The 25,566-nt window shown below is 39.7% G+C and overlaps 1 protein-coding gene across 12 annotated transcripts in view; it reads left to right on the top strand.

Annotated features, from left to right (window-relative positions):
- The window catches only part of LOC140663143 (CUGBP Elav-like family member 4), a 322,403-nt gene that overhangs the window by 275,414 nt on the left and 21,423 nt on the right, over positions 1-25,566 (top strand). For 8 of the 12 annotated variants that reach the window (XM_072887100.1, XM_072887106.1, XM_072887105.1 and 5 more), the window contains 6 exons: positions 3,257-3,336; positions 14,159-14,302; positions 14,776-14,905; positions 17,490-17,657; positions 18,393-18,497; positions 22,117-22,194. In XM_072887100.1, the coding sequence (XP_072743201.1) occupies positions 3,257-3,336; positions 14,159-14,302; positions 14,776-14,905; positions 17,490-17,657; positions 18,393-18,497; positions 22,117-22,194 (705 nt within the window). The remainder of the gene's footprint in view (positions 1-3,256; positions 3,337-14,158; positions 14,303-14,775; positions 14,906-17,489; positions 17,658-18,392; positions 18,498-22,116; positions 22,195-25,566) is intronic. The other 4 variants (XM_072887101.1, XM_072887098.1, XM_072887104.1 and 1 more) reach the window with 4 other exon arrangements.

A 25,566-nucleotide genomic window follows, 5' to 3' on the forward strand; every position in this document is an offset into this window, starting at 1 on the left:
TAAACTTAGGCATGTTTGCCAAGCAATCAAATATATGAGTGGAAAGTCTCGCGGGCGCTATCGATCGGTCGGAAGCCATCGTGATGGTAGCGCGCGAGCGGCGGCTGGAATTGAAGGAAGAAGGATTCGGGACGAAACGACCGGGGGCGAGTGAGGGGAAAACCACGAAACTTTACTCGTTCGCTGTGGACGAAGGACCGTCGATTCGACGAACGGTCTGTCCACTGTTTGTTATTGAACGCTATTCGTATGAGGAAGGTAGAAGAAGAGCGGCAAACATAGTGTTCGAGCCGACAGAAAGGAGCCGCCAGGATAGTTATAGCTATTATGTATTCTGTTATTAGCGTTTTCTCTCTCTTTCTTTTTCTTTTTCAGATATAAGCATTAGATATAAGATATTTCTTACACACTTTTCTTTTACAAGCAAATAATCAGCAAATTATTTAATTTTATTTATATTGAAAAATATAAACTCGACTATATCTTGATTATTAATTATGAAACATTTGCGAGTTTTCTCGTGATTTTTTAATATCTTTAAGAATAATGGCACCCGTATCCGTATAAGTATGTTCCTTATAATCTAATCTATATACTTACATTTTCCATATTAAAATAAAAAAAAAAAAAAAACAAGTTTTAAAATATTGCTATGTGTTATAAGTATAAATATATTTTATATAGACCATAATTTTATATAATTTTACAAAGCACATACATATATTTACATAATTATATATTATATTAAATATTCCGATATATAGGTTGTTCTTGATTCACGTACTAGTGAAAAATATGATTATTGTCATGACATATTGATCCCCCTTCATATACATGTACATGATGTCAACTGAGTATAGCAAAATTTCGTGAAATTCGAGTCCTTTATTTTCGTGCGAGTTTACCCGCCGATGCGAGAAATGGCGAAGAAAAATCTCAAGTGCGCATCGTTTTCGAGAGCTCCGTGAGAAGGGAAAGACGGGAGAGGAACGCTTTGAAAGCTCGAGCAAATTCTTACGTTGGCCATATACGTCTCCAGAATCTACAGGATCCGACAACGGAGTTTCATACGTTTTGTCCGATATGATCCTTAGAAATTTCGTTCATTTCTCTGTCCCTGTTTCATCGTGAAATGCGTAATGATCGCAAACATTGTCTGTTTAAATTCTATAGATTAGTACGATGAAAGCGAAATAATATCGAGTTTACTGATCGAATTAATCTATTACATGGCTGTAAACGATTGTGCGAATTGTATGTATGTTATGTGCACGCATTAGTGGAGATCTCGATCCTGGTTAAATATTCGAGTTTTCGAGATTCAAAGGCCTGATTAATGTAGCGGCATGAGGTTGACATGGCGACATTATGATCGCTACAATGGACGCCAGGTGTTTCAGACAGGAAGGGCTAGAGAGGCAAGGAGTATAATGCCGTCAAGCAACGCCACTTAATGAGCTGCCGGGAACAAAGCGGGAAGAACCGCTTTGTCATTTTTTTCCTTGCTCCAATTACTTAGTGTTTTAGAACAGTTGTATGTGATTATCTTTCCTTTATTTCACTTCATCTAATACACTCTAATACTCTACACAGCCTGTGCGATATACTCTACCGCGAAAATTAATTCGTGTAATTAAACCTATAACTATATAATTTTTTGTTTTATCAAGGCATTACACATTCGCGTATAATTTTCTCGTATGCCATAAAAAGTTTTGAAACCTTATATATTGATCGCGCGCGAAAGCCTAAAATTGTCCGCCTGTTCCAATTTTCTTGTATCGTGTCGTCCAAGCAAGCGAGGGACGAGAGTTCGAAACTGGATGTCGAAGACGAGGGCTGAGATCAGAGGAAAAGGTCCAGAGTTTAGGAAAGGGACGAGGGGGTACGTTATCGTGTCGTACTTCAGTAGGTAGAGGGAGTGGGCGCGCCCTCTTTTCGCCCTAATTCCCTTCAATCCTGATCCGTCCCATCTCCCAGAAGCATATCGCAATCGAGTTTCGTTTATTTTTCAAGAGGCGCCCGCTCGACAGAAATTGGCGAGTATATTGAGCGATATTCGATCCTCGAAAAGGTTAATCTCATTTTTAAAAGCGCTGTTGCGCTATGAAATTCTCGCGTAGTTAAACTGCAGTGTGTTTCAACTGGTTGTGACTGTAACACGATTACGTTAAATTTGATTACAGCTTTCATTGATTGATATTTCACGAGTTGAAAAACTCGAGATGCCGATTGAACCAAACTCGCGCTCTATCTATAAAATTCAATATTTTCCGAAAAAGAAAAATAAAACTGAAACAATACCGTTGCATAAAATGTCGTTAGTACGTTGCCCTACGATTTCAATCTCTGCAAGCGAGAAATTATTCAAAATTTCTTCCCACGATGCAACACATTGGAAAGTTTATTTTCGAACAAGTCTTTTTCAATAGACCAGATACGAGATACGATACAACGATCCAGTGGATTATATACCGCTTATACGACGCGCGTGCAAGAGATGACAATGATTGTCGAGTATCATACCTTGGCGACGATACAAATAGTTATTGCACGAAACTGCGATCACCGTCGTCTCGGATTACGAAGCGCTTGTCCGCGCGCGGTAAACATCTTTTATTAAAGTGCACGTTGCGCTCCGCTGGCGCGTCAATTTTTCAAAGGGCCCCCGAGCTCTTTGTCTTCACCGCGTCTCCATCTAACTACCGGCGATGAGCGCACGTGGCAGGCGGTAGGAGAGCGATTAATCGTTCCATCATCGTCGCGAGGACGGTCTCGCTCTGCGACAATAGCGGAAACGGAACTCCTTTCGCTTGTGGTTTTTCCTCTCTCTTTTTCTCTCTCGCAAAAATAAAACGGATAAAAGTATTTTTGCTTCCTTCCGGATCCAGAGTGCACCACAGAAATTTTCATAGTAAAGAAAGGAAAGTTGGCCGTCGTTATTCATGACACTTTCTCTGGCAAATAAATATCGAACGAGAGTTCTATTTAATTATCTCCTTATTTCGCGATAGTTTTCATTTGTGTTTTACCATTGTTTCGTGTATATTTTTTCAATGTATAAGAATTATTTCGCAAAAATGAAACAGAGATGCATTCTTGTATAAACTATTTGAGAGTATATATTAAGAAATATATATGCATATAAGAAAAGCTAGATATTTTAAATGCTTAAAAAATATGACGTCAATTGTGTGTAAAATTTACGAGCTATTTTCATTGAATTTTAAAGATGCGCTCTTTTTTTTTGTTTCAGGCTGTGCATTTGTAAAACTCTCGTCGCACCAAGAAGCACTGGCGGCGATAAACTCTCTACACGGTAGCCAAACTATGCCGGTGAGTATCCATCGTATAATATGTCAACGAGCGTCAATCGACCTTCTCTCTTCGATCGAAGCTCGTTATTTTTTTATCTTCCGATCCACCTCTTCAGCCGATGACCGCCAGTCATCGTGTTCACGGACGCCGATGCGTATTTACGCTTGGAAAATGTCACGTACGCGATATTAACAGAAAGGAGGGTAAATATTCATAGAAGCGCGCTACACCTGACGGAAGAGAGGAAGGGGTGCGGGGGCTGATATGAATATCGAGGATAGAGATGTGCGCCGCCGTGGCCGGATAGTAGATGACCGTCTTCCGTTAACGCGGCAAGAGGGGAGGAGGTGACTGGCAGTTGGAGATCGGACTGGGTAGCCGTAGCAATGGCTGTCGTGCCTGCAAACACCCCAGTAATGACTGGCCAAACAGAAATCTGCATAACACTTGGAGAAGCGCGGTTCGCCTCCTTCTCCGCAGCTCTCGGAGAGAGCGTCCCTCCGGTCTCCGTCAAACCACCGAACTTTCTCGGCTTAGGGTCGGACCAGGAATTCCCAGTTGTAATTGAATTGTCAGTGAGTTCCGTCCAGGATTCCACCTGCTGATTGGCGAAACTTTGTAAAGCCGCTTGCTGGACCCCCGATCGTCCTTGTCGACGTTATTGCCTATCGACCGCCGCTGACATGCATTGACGCGCCTAAGGGAGTTTGCATCTCAGACAATTATTAGACCTATAATGTACTGTACAATCGAGATTGTAACAGTTTATGGAACTATTGCTTTTGTTTGTATTTTTATTTTATTTTATTTTATTTAAATTTATAACTTTCATCAATCATAAACTGCTCACAAAAGAGAAAAAGTAATTAAATATTAGAAAATTTAATATGCAATTTTTTTACGAGCAGATCAAAATCAAAATAAAAAACAGTGATATATGAATGAAATATATTATTAATGATACAAAAAACTTTTAATAATTTATATATATATATATATATCCATGTATTTTTCTATGATCATCTTTGAGAGGGTGATACAAATATGAAACACCATATATCATATATCACGTGAGACCGTCTTACAACTTTTTATGTTATTAGATTTACTGGAGAAGAGTAATAGAATCTATCATATTTCATGTTCTTGTATATTGTGTGAAGGAAGAGAAGATGGCGTCACTTTTGGTATTCAACAAGGGATTCGCAGTTCACGTCGTATGTTAAAGGCGCGTACGTGCACGACCGTCGTACGCTGGGCGAAATTGTGGGGGTGGAAGCGCGGGTTGGTTACGTGAATATTACTCGTTACAACGCCCTAATCTAATAACCGAATACGGGTGGAAGACGGAGCGGGAATGGAGAGGGGGACGACTTCAGAACCGCGACTATTTGCCCACGAAAGAGGTACTGACAGCGCACGCGGGCCGTAATATGCAGATTGCTTAATTATCGCGACGAATTATGCAAATCTCGACGCCGATGTTACGAGATTTCACGGCGCGTAGTGGTGGCCGAAGGGTTGGAGGGATGGGAAGCGAGAAGGCGAAAGCGGCAGCGAGTGTCGGGGTTAACGCTTTCGCCGAAATGCCGACCTTCGACCCTGAATTATTCGACCCAGAAGAGATACGAAAGGCACGTGGTAGCGTTCTACGCGGGCGGCTTAATTATTGCGGCAAATTATGTAGATCTCGACGTTATGAAATTTTGCGCAGCGCAGAGGATAAAGAGAGGTGAGAAAGAGAGGACCGTTTGTGTGTCAAACAATTTAATGTCAGTGAATCATATGAGCGTAATTAAAATAACCGCGTTTCTTCTTTCATTTAGTTGGTCATAAAAAATAATGTGATTGAGTATATATGTTTATCTATAAGAATGTGTTTTTGAAAATGATATATTTTTATTTTGCTATCATTTGAAAATAAGCAATAATAGAGAGGCAACGGATAAAAAATTCACTCTTTCTATTTGGCCAATCAATATAAATCTTTCGCAGAAAACAATCGTTATCGCAAAGGACGCGATGTTATGGAGCCCCAAAAGTAATTCGGCTTGACTATGTTCGTTCCAGTTTCCTCTGACCTGGCGCAAGATCACAACCCCTTCCAATTTTCCCCTGTCCTATCTATTCGCTCACACACTTAGAGAAGCGTCGATCTATATAAGCATGTATGTGTGCGCGCATAAAAATACTGAATATATGTACGATCGTACACGTATGTCATTTCGCGTGTGTACCCTCTGCTTTCAGCCACTCGAACACGTCGACACTCTCGGTCACGAAACTGCATTACGAACGCAACATCTCGGCTCATACCTACGAAATGAGATATTGATTTGCAATCTGATACTGTAATACGCGACGACGCGCTGTCGGCCTGCAGACGACATACTAGCTCGTAGTGGAAGCGTGAAATCGTAACACCTTATGAAATCCACATGATGTAGATACATAATATGGACGATTTCTTGTTTCTTATTCTTATTTAATGATAAATGCACACGTTAACATCGATTCTTTTTTTTTCAATCATTTTTCACGCAAGTCGCTTAATTCGCAATGACAAACCCAATTTTAAAGCTTGATAAAAAATAATATAATTTTGAGAGTGATAAAAATTGGAAAACTATGCATATATTTAACGAGATATATATTTAAAACACGTGCATAGATTTAGAGGACAAAGAATATTTTGCAATATTAGGCTTTTATGTCAATTCGAAAATTATATGTATATGTATTTCATACATATACATATAATTGTTATACAAAATATAATTATATTAACAAACATCGTATAAACATAATTTATTTTTCAATATGTGTTGAATAAACAAGATTATTTTATCATCAATATATTATTGCAATGTAAATATGAAGTTTAACGCAATGGTAAATTATATGTGTTTCCCATTGAAAACGTGATATTTTTAATAGATACGCCGTACGTAGGCAGAAGATTAATATTACAGCATTTTTGCTGATGACGCAAAAACATTATCATAAAATCTTTATACTATAAGCGTATTTTATTTCGTTTTCACGAGTGGTTTTAACGTGATTTATGTTTCTCGGATCGGCGTATTTACGCATCATGCGACAAGCAATATTTCTTCGAGCCCTCAATATTTTAGCCGATTTTACAATCTGTCACATTCGGAGATATTACACACGAAAAAATTTTAATTTCTAACAATACCGAGACGTCGGTATACACCGACCAGTACAAACATTTTTTTCCGATTTCACGGCCCGTATAATGTGGTTTACACTTCTCGTAGCGACGCTCCCGTGCCTCTTTCCTAGCGAACAATATTTTTCCAGCAGCTCAATGTATTCTCGGATATTCCGCCATTCTCTTCTCGTCGCTTTAAACTCAATTTTTTTTCAATGCTTTAACAGAAGAATAACTTTATCCTCCTTCTCTTTTCGCTTATCAAAAAACGTGTAAACCAAGTCGCGGTATCAACTATAAGTTTGCCGAGGTAATGCTTTATAAAATATTATAAACGTTTTAGTCGCGACCCTTTTAATAATGTTATTACAAACTGTGACTAATGACTCTGTCATGCGAAATGTGTTAACACGATTTTACTCTCTTTTATAAAAAAATTAAATACTTTTACTCGCGACGATAATCTACCACTTTTCCGGACACGCGCATCACGCAATCCTGCATCAACTGCACGGGAGTATCTCGAGCCCCAAACTTTTTTTGCCCACTTTTTTTGTTTGATCGCATCGATCCACAGCCTGTTTACACGTCTCGAATCATAGGCGCGTTCGTGCATCACGCAACGGGCAATATTTTTTCAAGGGCTCAATATTTTCGTGCGTTGCTTCTACTTCTCTATCTCTCTTTTTCTCTCTGTGTTTCCTTTTTTTTTTTCTTTCTTTTACCTCGTATATGTCAACGCAGCGGCATGCGACCGAGCCAGGCCTCATGTAGTTATGCTTTCCGAAGCGTGTGACATTTCTTGTCACGCCTCGCAAACCCTCCGACGTCGCGCTTCTGGCGCACCGAAATCTTCCCCTCGCATACATATATCTCTCGGAAATGTCTCGTAATAAAAGCAAAAAACTACGTGAAGTGTTTCGTCGCGTCGCGTCGCGTCAGAACGAGTCATGGAATGATGTCCCCTTGGTCCTATTTGCGTAACTTTGGCACACCGTCGATCGTTATCATCTTCTCGCGGTGAAATGTCCACTCGTTACAAAAGTTTAAAACAATCCAAGGTAGCCAACTCTAGTGATACTTATTGTCAGTGTAGACATAATAAAAATAGAAAATCCACACTTATTAAATTTATCAGACTAAGATTAATTATATTAATTAACCCAATTTAATGTCACTTATAAAATATTTTAATATACGCAGTTCTTCAGTTGGACTTTGCAAAATTAACCATAATTCATGCGGCATTCAACGTGCTAAATTGGATTTCAAGTAGACAGGAAATTCATCATACAGAGACTTTCGAAGAAGTGATAAGATACAATGGCCAATTGAAGTTATTCCAAACTTTAGCGAGAACAGTCAATCGGATGCCTACAAGCAATTCGCAGGATGTGCGCGCTTCTCGATCGGAACGAGGAAACTTGAATGGTGGAATTCGATACTTGTTGAGCGAGTTTTTGAATGGACATTGACGCGAGTGATTAGACACGCAAACTTTAAAACTTGGTTAAGTTGAGAAGCCCGCGGGTCTGGACGTAACGCGGACGTAACGGGGTCTCCATCTCCGATTGGATGTTGCCTTTCTGGTTTGGAGCAGCATGCGCGCGCGCACGGAAAGTGGATGGAAGGAAATTGTCTCTGCATTAACGGAGGCTCGGAAACTGCTCCCAACATTTAATTAAAGACATTCCCTGAGTAATTCTCTCGGCGGCCTCGTAATTGCATTGCTTTTATCTCTAGTACAACTGTTACTTGTTTGGCGGGTCTTTCGTGTGTATCGGGAGTCAAAATGACTGCGGAGTCCGAATCTTCACAAAGAAAGAGAAAGACAGAGCGAGAGGGAGAGGGGGATGGGGGGAAGAATGGACGACCGTGGAAAAGAAGCGCGATCGACCGTGAGAGCACGGGAACCCATCAGCAAGATCCCGTCCTTACTGTGGGATTCGAAGCGATTATTCGTACGATAAGGCTCTTGTCGTGATTCCTCATTGTGCGCCGACTCTCCCTCCGTTACAATGTGGTATCGTCGAATCGATACGAACGTATCCAGCACGGAGAGCGCCGCATTTGTGATAGAGACACCCCGTCAACAAAGCGACGCGATGTTAACGTTAATAATTGATTTCCGTGTACATTCAAGAGTGCCAATTTCAGCGGATTTCGACGACGTTTGCTCTGCTCTTTAATACAATAATAATAAAACGAATCTAGCTAGATAAAATGATACCGAGGTATGAATGTCTAAATAGATACATGTTTATTCTATATTCTCCGAGAATAAAATCTTTTAAAGCATAAATATATATATATTAAGAAATGAAATATATTAAATAAGGAGAAAGAAAAGTGTAAAAATATAATAAACGAGAATGAGTGATAGTAAAAAAATTTAGAAAAGATGAAATGAGAACTGCGAAGATTAAACAGCAGATTAAAAAACCAGAAAATAATAATTGCTTAAAACATCATAGTGACATGTTACGTAGCGCACAAAATATTTATAAAATATACAAATGATTGATATATAATAATAATAATAACATTACGATTACTCTCATTTATAATTGCTATTTTTTTTTTTTTTCGTATTACCTTGTCTCTCTTCTTGTTTTACAATAATGTTTTGAACTTTTACGAGAGTACTCGAAATCTTTTAATGTTATCAATTTGATGCTCTTTTACGATTTTCCAATTACCTATTTTCCCATCGACATTTAAAATTAAGAGCATCGCGTGAGCGGTTTGTAATTTGAAATACATCGACGCGAATTGGAACGCTCGCTTCTATATTCCGATTTGACAGAGAATCACACGAGAGGACGAGGAGCAATCGGCGTTCCGGCCGGTCTTGCGGTTCCAGTTGTATCTATTGAAATTACCATCTAGCGGATTGGCAAGTGTGATGGTGCGGCTAACGGGAGAGCCTCCAATCAGCAGGTAATTGCTTCATTCCGTTGGCAAGGCCTGTCCAATATTGTGGCCCTCTGAGCTAAGCTCCGACGCCCAAGCGCTTCAAGTACCTCGGTAGAGATACCGCCAATTTTTATCTTGGAGCTCTCGATCGATCTCGGGCGCCGGTATCTTCGGTTAATGAGAAGCGACGAGACGCCGACGAAGTGCGGATATGAAAAAGCATCGACTATGCGTCTCTGAGAATATAGCGAGCTTAAATTCAACCAGATAACGATGTATGCGCGCGGATGAAACATCAAACGCAACGCGTAACTCATGTTCATGTCAGCTCATGAAATCATAATGGAAAAAGGCGCGTGTGCTTTAATATCGACATTTTTTAAAGGGGCAACCTTAACGGGGGCGACACGTAGGACAGACATAACGAGCAAGGGAGAGCGGCGGCGGCTTCAAACGTTCTCCGCATGATACCTCCGGCTCTCGGGAGAACGGCTTTTCCTTTTCGCGTGCAGTTCAGAACGTTGGATCGGAATTAATGAACCGTAATCCCCCAATAATGAGGCTTCGGCTTCACTGGCTCCGATACGACCTCGTCTTCCCCCGCGCGGCCCCTCAACCGCCCCACGTCTCGTTCCAACCTCGTCTCTTCCATGCCGTACACGTGCGCGACGACGTACATATGTGCTTGCGTAAATGTCACACACACTTTATGGACATCTATACCTGCGTGGCGCACAAGACCTCGAAGCTCGAGAGAGTGTCGACGCAAATTATCTTCCTGGGGAACACGCGTCGATACCGTTCATCGCGCGTAACCGGCGCAGCTCGACGATTTTTCTCGCACGAAAGAGCATAACGCATACGCCGATTGACACGCACCGCTTCAAATGCTTGAAAATTCGACTTTCAAATTTTTTTTTTTTTACGTCAACGCTGACCTCGAACTCGTTAATATTTAGAGCGTACGATGTATTCGCTAAACTTGAAGTATCCCAACTAATTCTACTACCAAAAGTTTTTGATACACTATGAAGATTTCTGTAATTGCTACAGTTATAAGTCGCAACAAGAATGTTTCGACAAATTGTAGAAAAAAAAAGAAAAAAAAATTTGCAGACTTTTGATATGATCGCTGTTTGAGAGGCGTTTAAGTGAATTTATTTTCGATTTAGAACTTTCACGGTTCTCTTCGCATACGGCAAAATTTTAACTGAAAAAAGACTGAAATTTTGATATACACAAAAAAGTAGAATTTTGCTAACACTTTGTTATATATCTTTTGATCTTTTAATTATTTATTTTTTACTGGTTTGCATAATACTATTGTTGAGCGACAAAACAAGTTTATGATTTAAATATTATGTGACATATAATATTTGAATATAAAAAAAGTGTTGTAAAATATTTTTGTGAGATTTAAATAATTTAAATATGTGTGTGGTTTATTGAAAAATTTTAGAGAAATTTGGTAACAGATTTTAGAGACAACATTAGACGTGGCAATAATGAAAATACATGGCCTTTAAGGAATGTAAAAGTATACACACACGCGCACACACATTGTCTCACAGTTTTGTTCCTTTGCAAAGCTTTAAAGAGTAACGCAAACGTATATAGCTGAGAGGCAAAAAGGGAGGTGTATCGCGCGCAAAACTCTCGATATTAGTTATAGTTACAGTAACGCGGAAAGTTACATCCGCTCCCGGAAACTTTTATGCTTTTGTAAACTGCACCTGGTCGCTGGTTTTCTCGCGACGCTCGCGGTTATACGCGCGTTTGACCTCGTTCGAGGCCCGGTCTCAAACGAAACTTTTAATAACCGAGGTACTCGTGTAGTGCGAGCCCTTCAGCGTTCGAAAATGCCAAATACAACGGTATGTCTGCCGCATGCGTTGCCGAAGGTGATACCGCGAGTGAAAAGTCAAAGGGAAATGATTTTACGCAATAACCTTCCAAGTCTTTGACCTTGCACTGCAAATTATCGATTAAAACTCGTTATATGACGTTGCATTCGAGTTTCAAGGTATATTTTCTAATTGCGAGTAGCGAATAGAAATGTTTATATCTATATATTCTTTTATTTTGCTTATATTTATTTGTATGTGTAACATTTTTATAGCAAAAAATTAACGCAAGTTATCCACGTTTTTTCTAAAAATATCAGAGACTGGTTTGTTCGCATTACGCACTTGAGTAAAGTCTGCGATGGTCACGGAGGAGAGACAATAGGAGAGAGTTTTCTCTAAAAGCTCGCTCCTGCGTGATTTCGTTTGTCGTGCGAATACCCATTCGATGGGAATACCCATTCGAACGTTCTGGACGAAACGCGACGTAGAAAAAAAAATAAAAACAATAAAAGCAAAATTTGGCGCGGCGAAACGAGCGAGTGTTTCTGACAGCGTCGATTGGCGTCGACGTAAAATCGCCCCCTCTTTCGGGGGCGAGCATTTAACGCGCATAGAGCGTACATCTCGCATGGCACACACGCATTATCGTGAGAGTGTCGGAACGGGCTGTGCGTATATGCTGAAAACGTTTCATCGAGATTGTCTTTGAAACTATCAAGGAGACGTCTCGATCGATTTAATCGGAACGAGACACGGTGTATCAAGGTGACGTTCCGTGGAAATCTGTCAGATGGATATATTATACATTACCGGTCTGAATCTGACGGTGTCCTTGTCGTTAAATTAAAAGCAATTGCATCAGCTAACGTATGTGGTTCGCTGATGAATAACGGCCTCGAGCCTTTTGTGGAGAATTCTCGCGAGGTGAAGATGGTCAATCGATTATCGATATACGCTCCAGTTCTTGTCAATGCATAACAATCATGCCGCAGATCGAACTTGTCGTTACAGTTTCTTATTACTGTATAAATGTTAGCATCTGCGGAAACAGTTTAATTTAAAATAATCTAAAATAATCTAGTTTTATACCCTCTGATCTTTTGATTAAATTATTCCTTGAAAATCCTACTTTAATATATATCTTATATTTTTATTTATCGGTAAATTAATAAATTGTATTTTTGTATATATCACATATTTGTAGATGTTATTGGTATATTACTTATTGTATATATATCACATTTTAATTAATTTAAAACATGATAGTTTTAACTCTTACTCCGTATTGTTATTTTTAGCACCTTCTAACTGTACAGGTGGGTCATCGTATTTTCGATAAGTTTCGTTTATTAATATATAAAAGTGTTTTAAAAAATCTGAAAAATGTATATACCTTCTTTGAACATTCTAAATAAAGACTAAAATAATAAATTTGAAAAATAATTTACTTAAATATATTATTTTATGATTATTTGTTTTCAAAAAATTGACGTTGTTAGAAAAATCACAGACAAAAATGATCCATCAGTACGGAATAAGGGTTAAAAGAGAATTAAGACAATTAACTTATTATTACTGTTACAAGTTTAATAACAATTGATTATCTTATATGACATGAACATCGATTATTTCAATGATTTTCAAGAAATAATTTCGCCTATTATATATAGATCTATTTAGTATATTTTTAACGTATATATATGAAATTCATTTCTCATTGTATAACAATTTCTATCTGCGACGTGAGACTTTCGCGTGTAAAAGGAAGGGTCGTTCATCACGATAGTATCGATTTAATGTCAGTGTATGAATCAGGACGGAACTAGTTAGTAAACGTCGTATCGATAGAAGTTATGAAACTCAGTGTAATATCAGAAAAATTTTGAATTAATCAAAAAAGATTATGGAATATATTTACATGAATATTTTTACTTAATATATCTCATTTCATTATGAGTATTTTAGGCTTCCTAAGGAAGAATATTGAGAAAAAAAAAAAAACAAAGGAGCGACATAAAAATGGGAGAGGAAAGAGATGCACGCGAGAGAAGCACGGTGAAGTCCGCCATGCGAAGTCGCGTGACCAAAGCTAAAAGTCTCGTTACGCAAGTTGTAACATTACAACTGTTATATAAACTCTCAGGAACGCGCGCCCAGCCAGCATTTGCATTGATGACGTGAATATAATGTATCACCGAGAACTCGCGCGCGAAAGCCGAGCTTTTCTCCGCAGCTACAATGGCCACTGACCACCTGTTGCCTTTCCATTTATATTTTAGACGTCGTGAGAATGTCATCGCCTTACATATTCTCGCGAGCATCTCCAAAAAGGAGTCCTTTTCGTGCGAAAAGATTGCGAATCACTTCTTTGTCGTACATTTTATATTTACCTGCTCCTTCATCTAGCGAGCAATATGTGAACAGTTATTTTGCTTTATGTCATATTTAATATTATTTTGTGTTATATGTATATTGCATTTTTTTTTCTCTATTTTCGAGGAAATGGGACAATTATAATCTCATTTAATTTCAATAATAGATAAAAAATTATTAATCGACAGTGAAATATATAGAAGAGTTCAATTCCCAAAGTTCTAGTTAGAACTCGATAGTAAAATTTACATGAGAAATTGTTTTAATGAATTTATTCTTTCCGTGCTTTTCGCATAATTAGAACGCTATCGTGGTTCTATACTGGCAAATATAAATCCTTAATTATTTACTTATAAAAGTCTGATTAAAAATAATTTTTCTACGCGTTATGTGTGTTACAAATAATAGCTCGTTACAGAGATCATTAAAATGTATACGTAGCATCTGGCACATCGTAAAATTACGACGAAACCATAAAAATTCCAACGTTATGAGAGTGAAATTATGAATATTGCATTATCTGTTTCAGGGTGCGTCATCCAGCATAGTGGTAAAATTCGCAGACACTGATAAAGAGAGACAACTAAGACGCATGCAGCAAATGGCCGGGAACATGAGCCTCCTTAACCCCTTCGTCTTCAATCAGTTCGGCGCTTACAGCGCTTACGCTCAGGTGGGTCGTGTTACCGTTAATGGCTCTCGCGTTACCGCATTACCGCCTTGTTGTCCTCGTTACCGCGACTCACAATCTGCGATGGCTCGTCCCTCGTTACTCTTGGAAATGATCGGCCGAAACACGATGCCGTCGCGTTAATGCTTGCATGCAAAGAGAGAGGCTCACCGCAATTACCTTTGATTTAATTTTTCCCAGATTTGACCAGGTTATGAGAAGAAACAAAATGTCGTTTTATAAAAATTGCTATATTTATAATATTTTACGATATATCTCAAAATCACCAAGAAAGAACATTTTTTTTTTTCATTATTTGAAATAAAAAGTTTTCGAAAAAAAAGATAATATTGATTAGATAAATATTCATCATGGTCACAGGTTTTTGTTTTTTTGGAGTAATTCTGTTTGCTAAAGTAATAAAAAATTCGAGAACGCTCCTTTTAATAAAAGTCTTTTCTTTATTTTGCTCGTAGCAACAAGCGGCACTCATGGCAGCCGCGACCGCACAGGGAACGTACATCAATCCAATGACTGCATTGGCTGCTGGACAATTGCCACATGCATTGAATGGCATGCCAAATCCTGTAGTCCCACCAACTTCTGGTAAGCTTAGTTGAATGAAAAGAAGTTAGAATGAACCAGCTATATTGTGGGTGTCGCAAGACAAGAACTCATTTACTCTCTAATTTCCCAGATATTTTTTTTAAATTAAAATATGAATTGATCGAATTGTTTGAACTTTTAGATTGGAGATGTTTATAATCTAATGAAGAATACCGATATAGCAAATAAAATAATAGTCTCAACAAATTCTTTTTTTACGAATATTTGCATTTAACTGAAAAATTATATTTTATTATCTATTCGCAATAATTAATTTAAAATACTCATATTAAGCTGAGATGAAAATAATGTACATCTTGCTCTAACAATAAGTATAGATAAAGAAAGTCTTCCATACAATATATGTATTAATAACAATTTACAAAGACCACGTGAAAAATATTCAATTTTTCAACCCTGATTAATCAATGTCGAGTTATCCGATTAATCAACTAATAGTGTCAATCCATTAAAAAAATTGATGGAAGAAAAGGAAGAAAGCACTCGAGGGCACACGAATTATCAATCATCAACGCTGTCCGATTTTAATGATATAAAATCTCTTTCGTTCGGCCACCATTTCTTCCTGATCTCTGTTACATGTAATTTCCCTGAATCTTCGCGACACACATATACACAAACGCGTACAGTCGGTTGGTTTATAACCGACTCGTAAATCAATACAACATTTTCATCGAACGTGACTCGAGCGAGAGATATTGCCGGTACCGCGAAACTTTATCGAAAGCTCGTAGAGGAAGAGGAAAAGCCAAAGAAACGCCTCTTCCTTGCCCTCACACTTCCCTTTCTCCTTTCTCTATCCGTCTTCTTATTCGCGCCCTCCGCATGGCAATACAAGAAACAACGGAAAGATCGAAGTCGTTGTAGAGAAATAAAATAAGCGGGAAAATCGGCTCCGTTATACGTCGAGTCTCGTCAAGCGGAAGGTAATACCGTTTGATAGGGAAATAATATTTTATTTCTCTGCCAATCTTCCCTGCCTTCGCTCCCGCGACCCACCTCGTCGCGTCCATCCGCTTTACTCCGTACCAAAGATTACCGAAGCAGCGAGCTTTTATTTCCGACGGAACGATACCGCAACCGCAAACGACATGTATACAGGGTGGCACTTGCAGGTGGATTTTATTGAAGAAACATTCTGTGATTCTAACGATAATTGCATTTCAAAGTATTCTGTGAAAGAGAAATTCAACGATTCGTTGATGATGTAGAAAAATTAAAATAGAACTATTTTTTAGTTATAATTAAATACTTTGATAAAATCTTTTTATAAAATATATAACTCGAAATAGCACGGTGTATCGGTTTTTGTCCTATTTTGTACCATGCGAAATTCAACGAGAACTCTTCATCTCGGGCACAATGTATCAATATACTTTGAAGTAACAATACTTTCACTGCTGTTGTAAAAATCTCACCCGTGTAGAGAAACCGCCCGACTACCCATCACGAATCGACAATGCCGGAACGTATATATCGCGCAGTCACGGGAGTTTAAGTTTACGATGTATCGTCATACCTACGTACCGAGGATATGCGCAGCGTAATCTCCGGGTGTTATCGAGGAATCGAGATTCTTCTTCCCCGTCTTCCACCTTTCGTAGTCATATAGACCCGATTCGGATATGCATTAAAATGTCGGCACTTATCTTTATCTGACAGTCAATCGCGATGTTTAAAAAGCTCCTTCTTTTCTCTTCAAGAATCATTCTTTTAATTTTAAAAAACTTGTATTTTGATTATGTCATCAACACATATCGATGTTATTATCGTGTGCCCTTGACTGCATATTTTCCATAATTACACATTAATTCGATAGAAATAACAGATATTGCTCAAACATAATTATATCTCTTTATCAATGCCGCGAGTAATATTGATGTGATACCAAACGTTGGTCATCGACGCGATCAATGCGTCATTAACACGATGCAAGGCTTTGATCGCTGATCCGAGTCACATCATTGACAGGGGACAAACTATTACCTATAAACACGACCTTTTCGCATAAACGTTGTAGTATATCAAAAACAAGCATATAGCTGCGGTATGATACGTGATCGTATGTTACGCGAAAGTTGCGTGAAGCGCAACATAGGATCACAGAGAGAAAGAGAAAGAGAGAGAGAGAGAGAGAGAGAGAGAGAGAGAGAGAGAGAGAGAGAGAGAGAGAGAGAAAGAGAGAGAAAATGTGACGTTAAACACAGCCCTTTGACCAAACCGATATTAACTCGATACAAGGCTCTGGTCTACGGATCAAATCAACAACCCGACGGTCCGTAGTTCGTCCGACCCCTCAAACGCGAGGCATACGGATCATTTCCCGGATCGAATATTTGTCGTAATTACATCTGACAGTAGAAAGAGGAAAAAGAGAGAGAGAAAGAGAGAGAGAGAGAAAGAGAGGGAGAGAGAGAGAGAGAGTGAAAAACAGTGCGAGAAAAAAAGTAGGAAAAAGGGAAAAAAATAAAAATTACCGATCCCAATTCCGATGCCTCGCGCACAGAGGACGATCGAGGTCGGTGTTAAAAGAGCAAGAGGGTAACCGGTGTGTACTGATCAGGTTTGCTCGTAGGTACTGGCACAGGGCAACCGGTTAACGGGGCGATACCATCGTTACCGTCGCCGACGATGCCGAATTTTAACATGGCCGCTCAAACGCCGAACGGCCAGCCGGCAGGCTCGGATCCAGGTGTCTACACCAACGGAATACCGCAGACTTATGCGGGACGTGAGTATCAACTCAGGCGCAGCGTGCCGCCCCTGCGCAATGCCCGGCCAATCGACGACGGACTTTATTATTCCGCGGGGATGTAAATAACTTCGCGCAGGCCAAGTACATCGTTGAGTACGCCAGGCGGTACTCGTCGTACTTCCCCGTGCTTTGCTGAGGAAGCGCCGGTTACATTCGTTGGCGTTTATTTGCCAGGAAGCGCTGAAATTACGAGATTCATACGCGGAAGACCGATGTGCAGTTTCACAGACTTCTACTATAAGCGCGAGATTTATATTTTGTAAAAGATGTGGAACTTTTTTCAGTAACGTGAACAAAATTGAATTTGCAGTAAAAAAACAAATAAATGTTAATTATATTAAAATCTCATTTATATATATATATATAAATTTGACGTATTACGAAAGGCTTCTCGTGATTGAATTAGAAGAAAAAAATGTGCAAAAATATAAATATAATCTGAATGTTGGTCAAGTTAATCATTAACGCTAACGAATCGTTAAATGTATAAATCGTACCACATGCAAACGATAAATTTTACACAGAGGGTGATATATGATTATTCCTATAGTCAAGCTTCCATTAATCTTTGGCCTTTATCGCTCCATTCGAATAGTCATTACTATACTCGAGTATAGTCGGCGGAAATATCGATTGGCCTACTGGGTATTGCGACAGGGGCCTCTAGGCTAGGCCCTCTCCCCGATAAGAGCTGAGCTTACTGAAGTGTAGATGCCCTCCATCTGTCCATTCCAGCGCAGGGGCTGCCCAACGGGGAGGCGGCACTTCAGCATGCCGCCGCGTATCCAGGAATGCAGGCTTATGCTGGAGTAGCCGGTAAGTGTTTCTCCAGCTTCAATTTTTATCTCCACGGCTTGTCAAGGTGCTGTCTACCCTGTTCCCCGTGCAATGACTGTAGCGCGTTTCGCCCATCCAGCTCCATCCAAACGGACTCGCGGATATTATCGACGTAAAAATAAACGCAACGTCAGACGCGCGGACATGTTTATTCCGAATGGAAATTTTTTATTCCGAATCAAATAAATAATTTAAACGTGAATGATGAATGTCAATTATATATTTTAAAATCATAATTTAACATCGTTATTATAGTATGAAAATATGAATTTCTTTTCTTCGTAAGCTTAAATTTAATTAAGGAACGCGTGTGCTTTTTTCAAAGTTGCTTTGAAAATTTTATAAACATTTTGCATTATCGCCCAGAACAGTACGGATCATGGGTTCTAACACTCGAGACACTAGATAACATTTTGCGTACTCATCTCACCCGGATGTTGCCTATCGCGATCTTGAGAGGGTCGAAAAACGCGCGTGTTTTCAACGAAAAGGAAGGAGATCATCTGTACGCAAAGGAAAAATGCATCAGAACGTTTACGTGCTTTTATTCGGGCGCCGTCGAAGCACTTACCTGCGAAAAATTCAATTTCGCTGATCGCGTTGCTGGTTGTTTGCATGCAACTATGGCCGCATGCGTATACACACCATACATACACGTCATACATGATCGTGTACGCGTCAACGTTTCGTTCTATAATGCTTCTGCTGTGGTGCTACGATGTACTTCGATGTCCTTCTAAATGTACTTCGTGTACATATTATATTGTAGTTTTACACGTTACACGTCCTCTCGCGCATGCATTCCCCTCACCAACACTAGCGGCGAAATATTCGCCATCGACCGTCGACGTTGTGCTGCAACGTCAAAGTGCAGCGCATCGGCGCAAATTATGATCCAATAATGCTCGGCAAAATGGATGATCTCGTTTCACGGATAATCAACGTCTCGATGGACCTATACTTCTATTACATTCCAATCACCGTCCATAATGAGAGCGCGTTTAACGAATTCCGCGTTCGCGCAAATGCGTTAACACCAGTGGTCTAACGCCAGTCGATCGAACATCGCTGGTCGATCAAATTTGAGAAAAAAAAAAAAAAACAAAAAACAAAAAAAGATACAGTCGCGAGAGAAAGAAAAACGGACGCGTTATAAGAGATACTTATTCTACTTATTCTTGCCTCGGGTCTGATTTAATAATTGCCTTTTCGCGTCTTTGGCGAATTTTTACCGAATCGGGGAAAAATTCGACAAATTCGAGTCATAACAAACGCAGCCGCGTATGCGCGCGCGAGAGTATACGCGGTCGTATTTACCGAGGACTCAAAAGCGGTATATTTTTTTCTATGTATTTTCGGCCAGTGTACACACGCGCCATCGAGATCAGCGAGTGGAAAAAAAGCAATCCCGAATAACGGTGTACCTCTATCTGAGCGTGACGCGGCCGACGTATGATGGCGTATTTATTTCATACGCCAAACGTTGATCCATCGCGCGCCGAGGGGTGGGGGGGAGCCGTTGGGTAACGTCAATCGGAATATATTAAAGCGATGTTTGCACGGAAATAATTAATTCCGGGGCGAAAATTTGCCTCTGCCGATCTGAGAGCGTGGCTCGCGCGCACACGCTCCGCCTATCCGTCACAAACAGGTATCAATCACGAGCGTTTTAAATATTTATCAAGCTATAATTAATAACGACGTACTTGCTTTCTGCCTCGTCACGTGTAGCGAACGATATAATGCTGGTTCGCGCGCGCGTTTATAGCGAGATCCAAATTTACAGATTAACCAATTGTCATCAAACGTGCAGAGATCGCATCGCGAATTAAAATATATCGGGCACTTCTGTTTAATGTGAAATATTTTGCAGATACTCGTTGATCAGACGTAATATTGATATTTATTCATTTCACGCGGGCGTTTCCTCTTTCCAATAACAGATACGGTAAAATAGCATTACGACAAAATCTATCAAGTTTTCAATATTAAGTTTATTACATGAAAGAGAAAAAAATCTCATTAGTTTATTACTATTTAGAATCTAATTGTTACATTAATCTCACCGAATGATTCTTAATATATATATATATGTCAACATCAATTATTAATCAAGAATATGTGCGTAATCAAATCTCGTTATATTATAAAGCTCGTTATAATAATATCCATCTTCTATCGATTCATTGTAATGTGATATTAAGCAAACGCTATTACGATAATGTCTCTCCAATTTCAGAGCTTTATTCTGTACGAGTCGTATATCCTATTCGCGAAACCTTCCGTTTTAATGTTTGCAGATTGGGATGCTTTTCTCTTAATTGTTTGAATATTTAGTTTCGCATAAATTGCAACGGGATATTATTCTGTTGTAGCTTTGTAGACGACTTTTGCTGCATCGTTGCTCTAAGACGACGTTCTGTATCCCGTTTTTAATGAGGCGCGTTGTTTCAAGCCGAATCGGCTTTGAAGAGATATCGAGTGTCGGCTAATGTCGCACCGGATGCAACGCTGCGTTTTCGCAGGCCGTGACGGTTCGGAGCACAAAAGTATCATGTTGAAAGTCGCGCGGAACGGTGAGAACGTTGAGAGACGAATACCCCTGTCGATGAAAACACCGTGATGAATGTCGCCTGGAATCGCTTGCACGAGACGACCGTTTATAGTTTATATCAACGAATCGCTCTTCGCTCGCTTTTAATCCGACGAGAGAAACATAGGCCCCGCGAATAGAATCGCGATTCCCATATTTCGCGTTAACCCGATGGAATTACGCGGAATATATCCTAGAAATAATATAATTTTCCAGGGAAAATCTTGAGATGGATCTCACACTCATTACTTTTTCATATTAATTTAATAACTTATTTTGATAAATGTAGAGTTTAAATTGTCAAATTGATCAAATAAAGTTTACCTGAATTAAGTTAATGTTATTTTGTATGTGTATGTGTGCGTCCACAGAGAGCTTAGTTCTCGAAAAGCTTGCCATTCCAAAGCAATCACAGAATCTGTCATTAATGTTGAGATTGTAATAAAAACTTGCATATTTCGAATATTGCATCTTACGATTCGCAGAGAGAAATATTCTCGCATTCCTCACATTTCATAGTCTTCTAACATTGTGATACTCTGACCTTTCCCCCGTTTCGCAACGAGTCTTCGGCAAATCGCAAGAATGAATGGCCGCGTCCGGTTACGTAATCCCGACGGCGACGCTTCTGAAACGCACGGTCATAAATTACGCCGTTGTAATCTATCTAGCAATGGCAACGCAATTTCTGTTGAATCTGTTGACGTTTATTGGACTCTGTTCGGCTTTTATTACTGTCATCGTCCATTATGTATGCGCTATCGCTGCATTGAATTACAACGCCTACATTCGTTCGGGGGTTGTTGCCGGTTTCGACCTGTCGCCGGCTCTTACTGTCGACGACGGCCGACTGCGGATCGCAATGCGGACTAGGGAAAGGAAAAAAAAAAAAAAGAAAACAAAAACAAAAAGAGATTAAAAATGGAATACAGAGATAGGCAGTGAGCACGCACAAATCTAGATGTGGACAGATCATGATGTACTTGTTATTTGTTATTGTCGCAGCTTACCCCGCCGTCTACGGCCAGTTTCCTCAGGCTATTCCTCAGCCGATGACCGCGGTGGCGCCCACGCAGAGGGAAGGTAAGTACAACACGCTCATCAACGTCTAACTGTTGACTGTAAACACGAACGACTGTAGACCCGAGATTTGTAGACCCACGTCCCGTACACATGTCCAGACACGAATTATCCCTCGTCGGCGCCCAACGAGGTGCAAGACGGAGTTTCGACTTCGTCCGCCGCCGCCCGCCGCCCGCCGCCCGCCGCCCGCCACCCGCCGCACAGCAGTACCGTTAATTCCATACTTCGCAAATAAAGCCACATCACGCCGCGAGGCTCGATTATGCGAGTAGAAGCCATGAGCGAAAGGTATTCAAATCGCGAAAATCAAATCAGAGCGTGTTTCGCTTTGTTTCACCTTCCATGTTGTTCGTCGTGCCTGCTTTAATTTTTATTATGTCAGGCGTTTATGAAAAAAAAAGAAAAAAATTCGCGTTGCCGTGTACTTTTTTAAATATCAGATGAATACCGAATGAATACGGGAGTATATTTTGTTTTATCATTGAAAGAAGTTGATTGGTTTAGAGACAAACAAGTTAATTCGATAGTTTCGATAATTTTAGTCTCTGTAGTTGCATTCGCACAAAGTTGTAAAAAAATTGTGATTAATTAGAAAGCAGCGGTCTGAATGAAAAAAACGCGATCGGTCAAAGAGACAGCACGAGTCTCGCTTAGTAGATGTATCAGGAAGAGCTGGTCATTTATTACGCTACATTTTGCGGACAAGTACAGAGAAGAAAGGAGACAGGGCCAAAGACAGGGAAAAAGTCGACCGGGAGAAGACCTGGGTTAGAAAGAGGGCTGAGCGAGCCAACGCCTAATTGCAATTAACAACTCGCCATTATTAGAATATACGACGCCTTGCAATGAGATAATGCAAATAAAACGAAAGTTTTAATTACTTTGCCGCTACGCCCGCCGGCGATCCGTTGTTACATCGCAGGATAATGGAAAGTTTACCGCGACACGGCTACCCCGCCTCCGTTTTATCCGGCCTCAAACCCTCTGGCTCCTTTCCCTCCGACCGCTCCGTCCGTCCGTCCGTTTCCTTCTCGCCCCTGTCCTCTCTCACCTTCTCTCTCATCCGTTCCCATTCTCGTCCCACCTGATCTTTTCGTCTGATCGATGCGTTCTGACGTTTTCCCATGCGCCGCGATTAAATCGTAAGCGGTATAACACGATTCTCTTAAACACGAGAGATCTCTAATCGAATTTTCCAGTACACGGCGAAGAGCTTGGCGCATTTATTAACGCGTTTCCCGAAAATTATTAACAAATTCCATTTTCCAAACGGATATATAAGCTTAAATAACGAGATGAAATTTTCTGTAACATTAATTATAAAAGGATCTTTCTCTTGTCAAAACATTTGTCAAAGAAGAAACTTTACATTAAATTATTGCCGAAGAATTATGTAGTTGTTAACTGTATGTTTATGAATCGTAATTTGAATAATTTAAATGGCAAATTATATCTCATACAATTTTCTTTTCGTGTATAAGTGTAAAATACTCTGTGAGAAATACAAATAGTTGCCAAAGTTTGAACGAGAGAGCAACGCTTATCATATTGCTGACTTGCTGAAAACTTCTCTGTGCTAGACACAAGTTTTGTAAAAATAAAGAAAACGTGCAAGGAGACACTCTATCTTTTTGGAGAAACTTATGTTAGATGTCAAAGTCGTTAGGCGTGCCGCAATATCGGACGGAACCCAGGGGAGCCGAAGGGGAATCGACGTTATTGTCATCATTGCATGACAGTGGTATCGATCTATTATTGACTGTCGCTTCGCGAGTTTACCCTTACTTCGTGTTACTTTAAGCTCCTTGATCGTTGTTCTGGGTGTTCTACGTCTTACACGATGTTCTCGGTGTTCGTATATACATTTCTTCTCTCTACCATGACTGTGCCACGATATATTTTTTTAACGTTGTACGGATAGCTCTCTCCTTCCTTCCTTTTTCTTTATTCTTTACGTCAGCGTATCTCGGATGTTCGTCGTTTAATTCGGTGTTTCGCCGTTGCACTCGATGTCAGTGGCTGTTCTCGGTGTTGCGCTGTCGACCGATGTTGGTTGTTGCTTCGCTACGAGACGGTGATACGTGCATTGCGAGATTTTGCGAGATTTTGCGAGATCGTCTGTACCAGAAATCCGACATGAATCCGTTTTGCGATCGGCAACACCATCATTGCGGAACTGAAGATGTTATTATATCGCACAAACAAAATAAATTCAATTTTGTTAAAGAAAACAAACTTACAACAACTCATATAAGATTTTATAATAATTATTTTTTTAAATCGTTCAACAGACTATTTTTTCTGTATATTCTGTAATTTCGCGTGCGTATTTTCAGAGATAATTGTTAAACACGCCTAGCAAAAAGTATAACATTTTCTATATATTTAAATTATTCATTATATTATTAAAAGTATATTTGACGAAGATTTCATTATGCAAAAAAGATGATTGTATGAGTTTAGGTATCTCAATGTTTCGCGTAATGTCCCGCTATTACTTTTCAATAGAAGTAGACGCGCAAGGTAGTCATTCCCATTAAATTCGCGTGCACGTAGCGCGTGTGTGCCAATTAGAGAGGCGAAAACCAATTTCAGGATCAACGATCGCGCGCTCGGCACGACGACGGGCTTTAATTTATGGCTCGTTCTTCGTGATTTCGTCGTCCACCGCAATTCCCCTTCGTGCTCTCCCTAGTCGGAACCGGAAACCCGTCGACACTCGTGCTAATTTGGGTTTCGCGTGACAGCCACGATCGAGTTATTACCGAGACGAACTCGTTTCGCGTAAGAGAGGGGAAGGGGTTTGTCACTCTTTGCGTAAACTGTAGGACAGGTTTGCGATTTCTCGAAACGTTAACAAGTACACAACAAACATAATTTATAATTGACGAGAAAGTTTGTATTAAATTGGTAATTTACTTGGGAAATATTATTCTTTCATATCAAACTGCCCGCTACGAAGAACTTTCAAATCGCGAATCGTATCGCTTTGCAAATTTCATCTCTAGTATGAATGGCACGATATATTTATCTCAAGAAACTTTCTTTCGGATCTTAGAATCAAATTTTGCGACTGAAACTTTGTAAACGTACTGTAATTCCTCGTTTTCGACAACTGTGATTTTAAACTTTTACTCTCGCACTATCGACGAAAATCATCTTTCGGATCGAATGAAAATATCCTCGTAAAGCTGTAAAATTTTGCATCTGTGTCGCATTGGTTCTTAAACTTGCCGAGATTCGCGATGATAATCTTATCGATTGGTAAACGCGTAAACGCGTATTCAACGAGCCATGTAAGATTATCGTTGAGCATCGACGTACCGAAAGTCGTAATTGAGCTCACAAAATGAACAATTATATAATATCATG

Source organism: Anoplolepis gracilipes, chromosome 2 (genome assembly GCF_047496725.1).
Source record: "Anoplolepis gracilipes chromosome 2, ASM4749672v1, whole genome shotgun sequence".
Taxonomy (NCBI): Eukaryota; Metazoa; Arthropoda; class Insecta; order Hymenoptera; family Formicidae; genus Anoplolepis; species Anoplolepis gracilipes.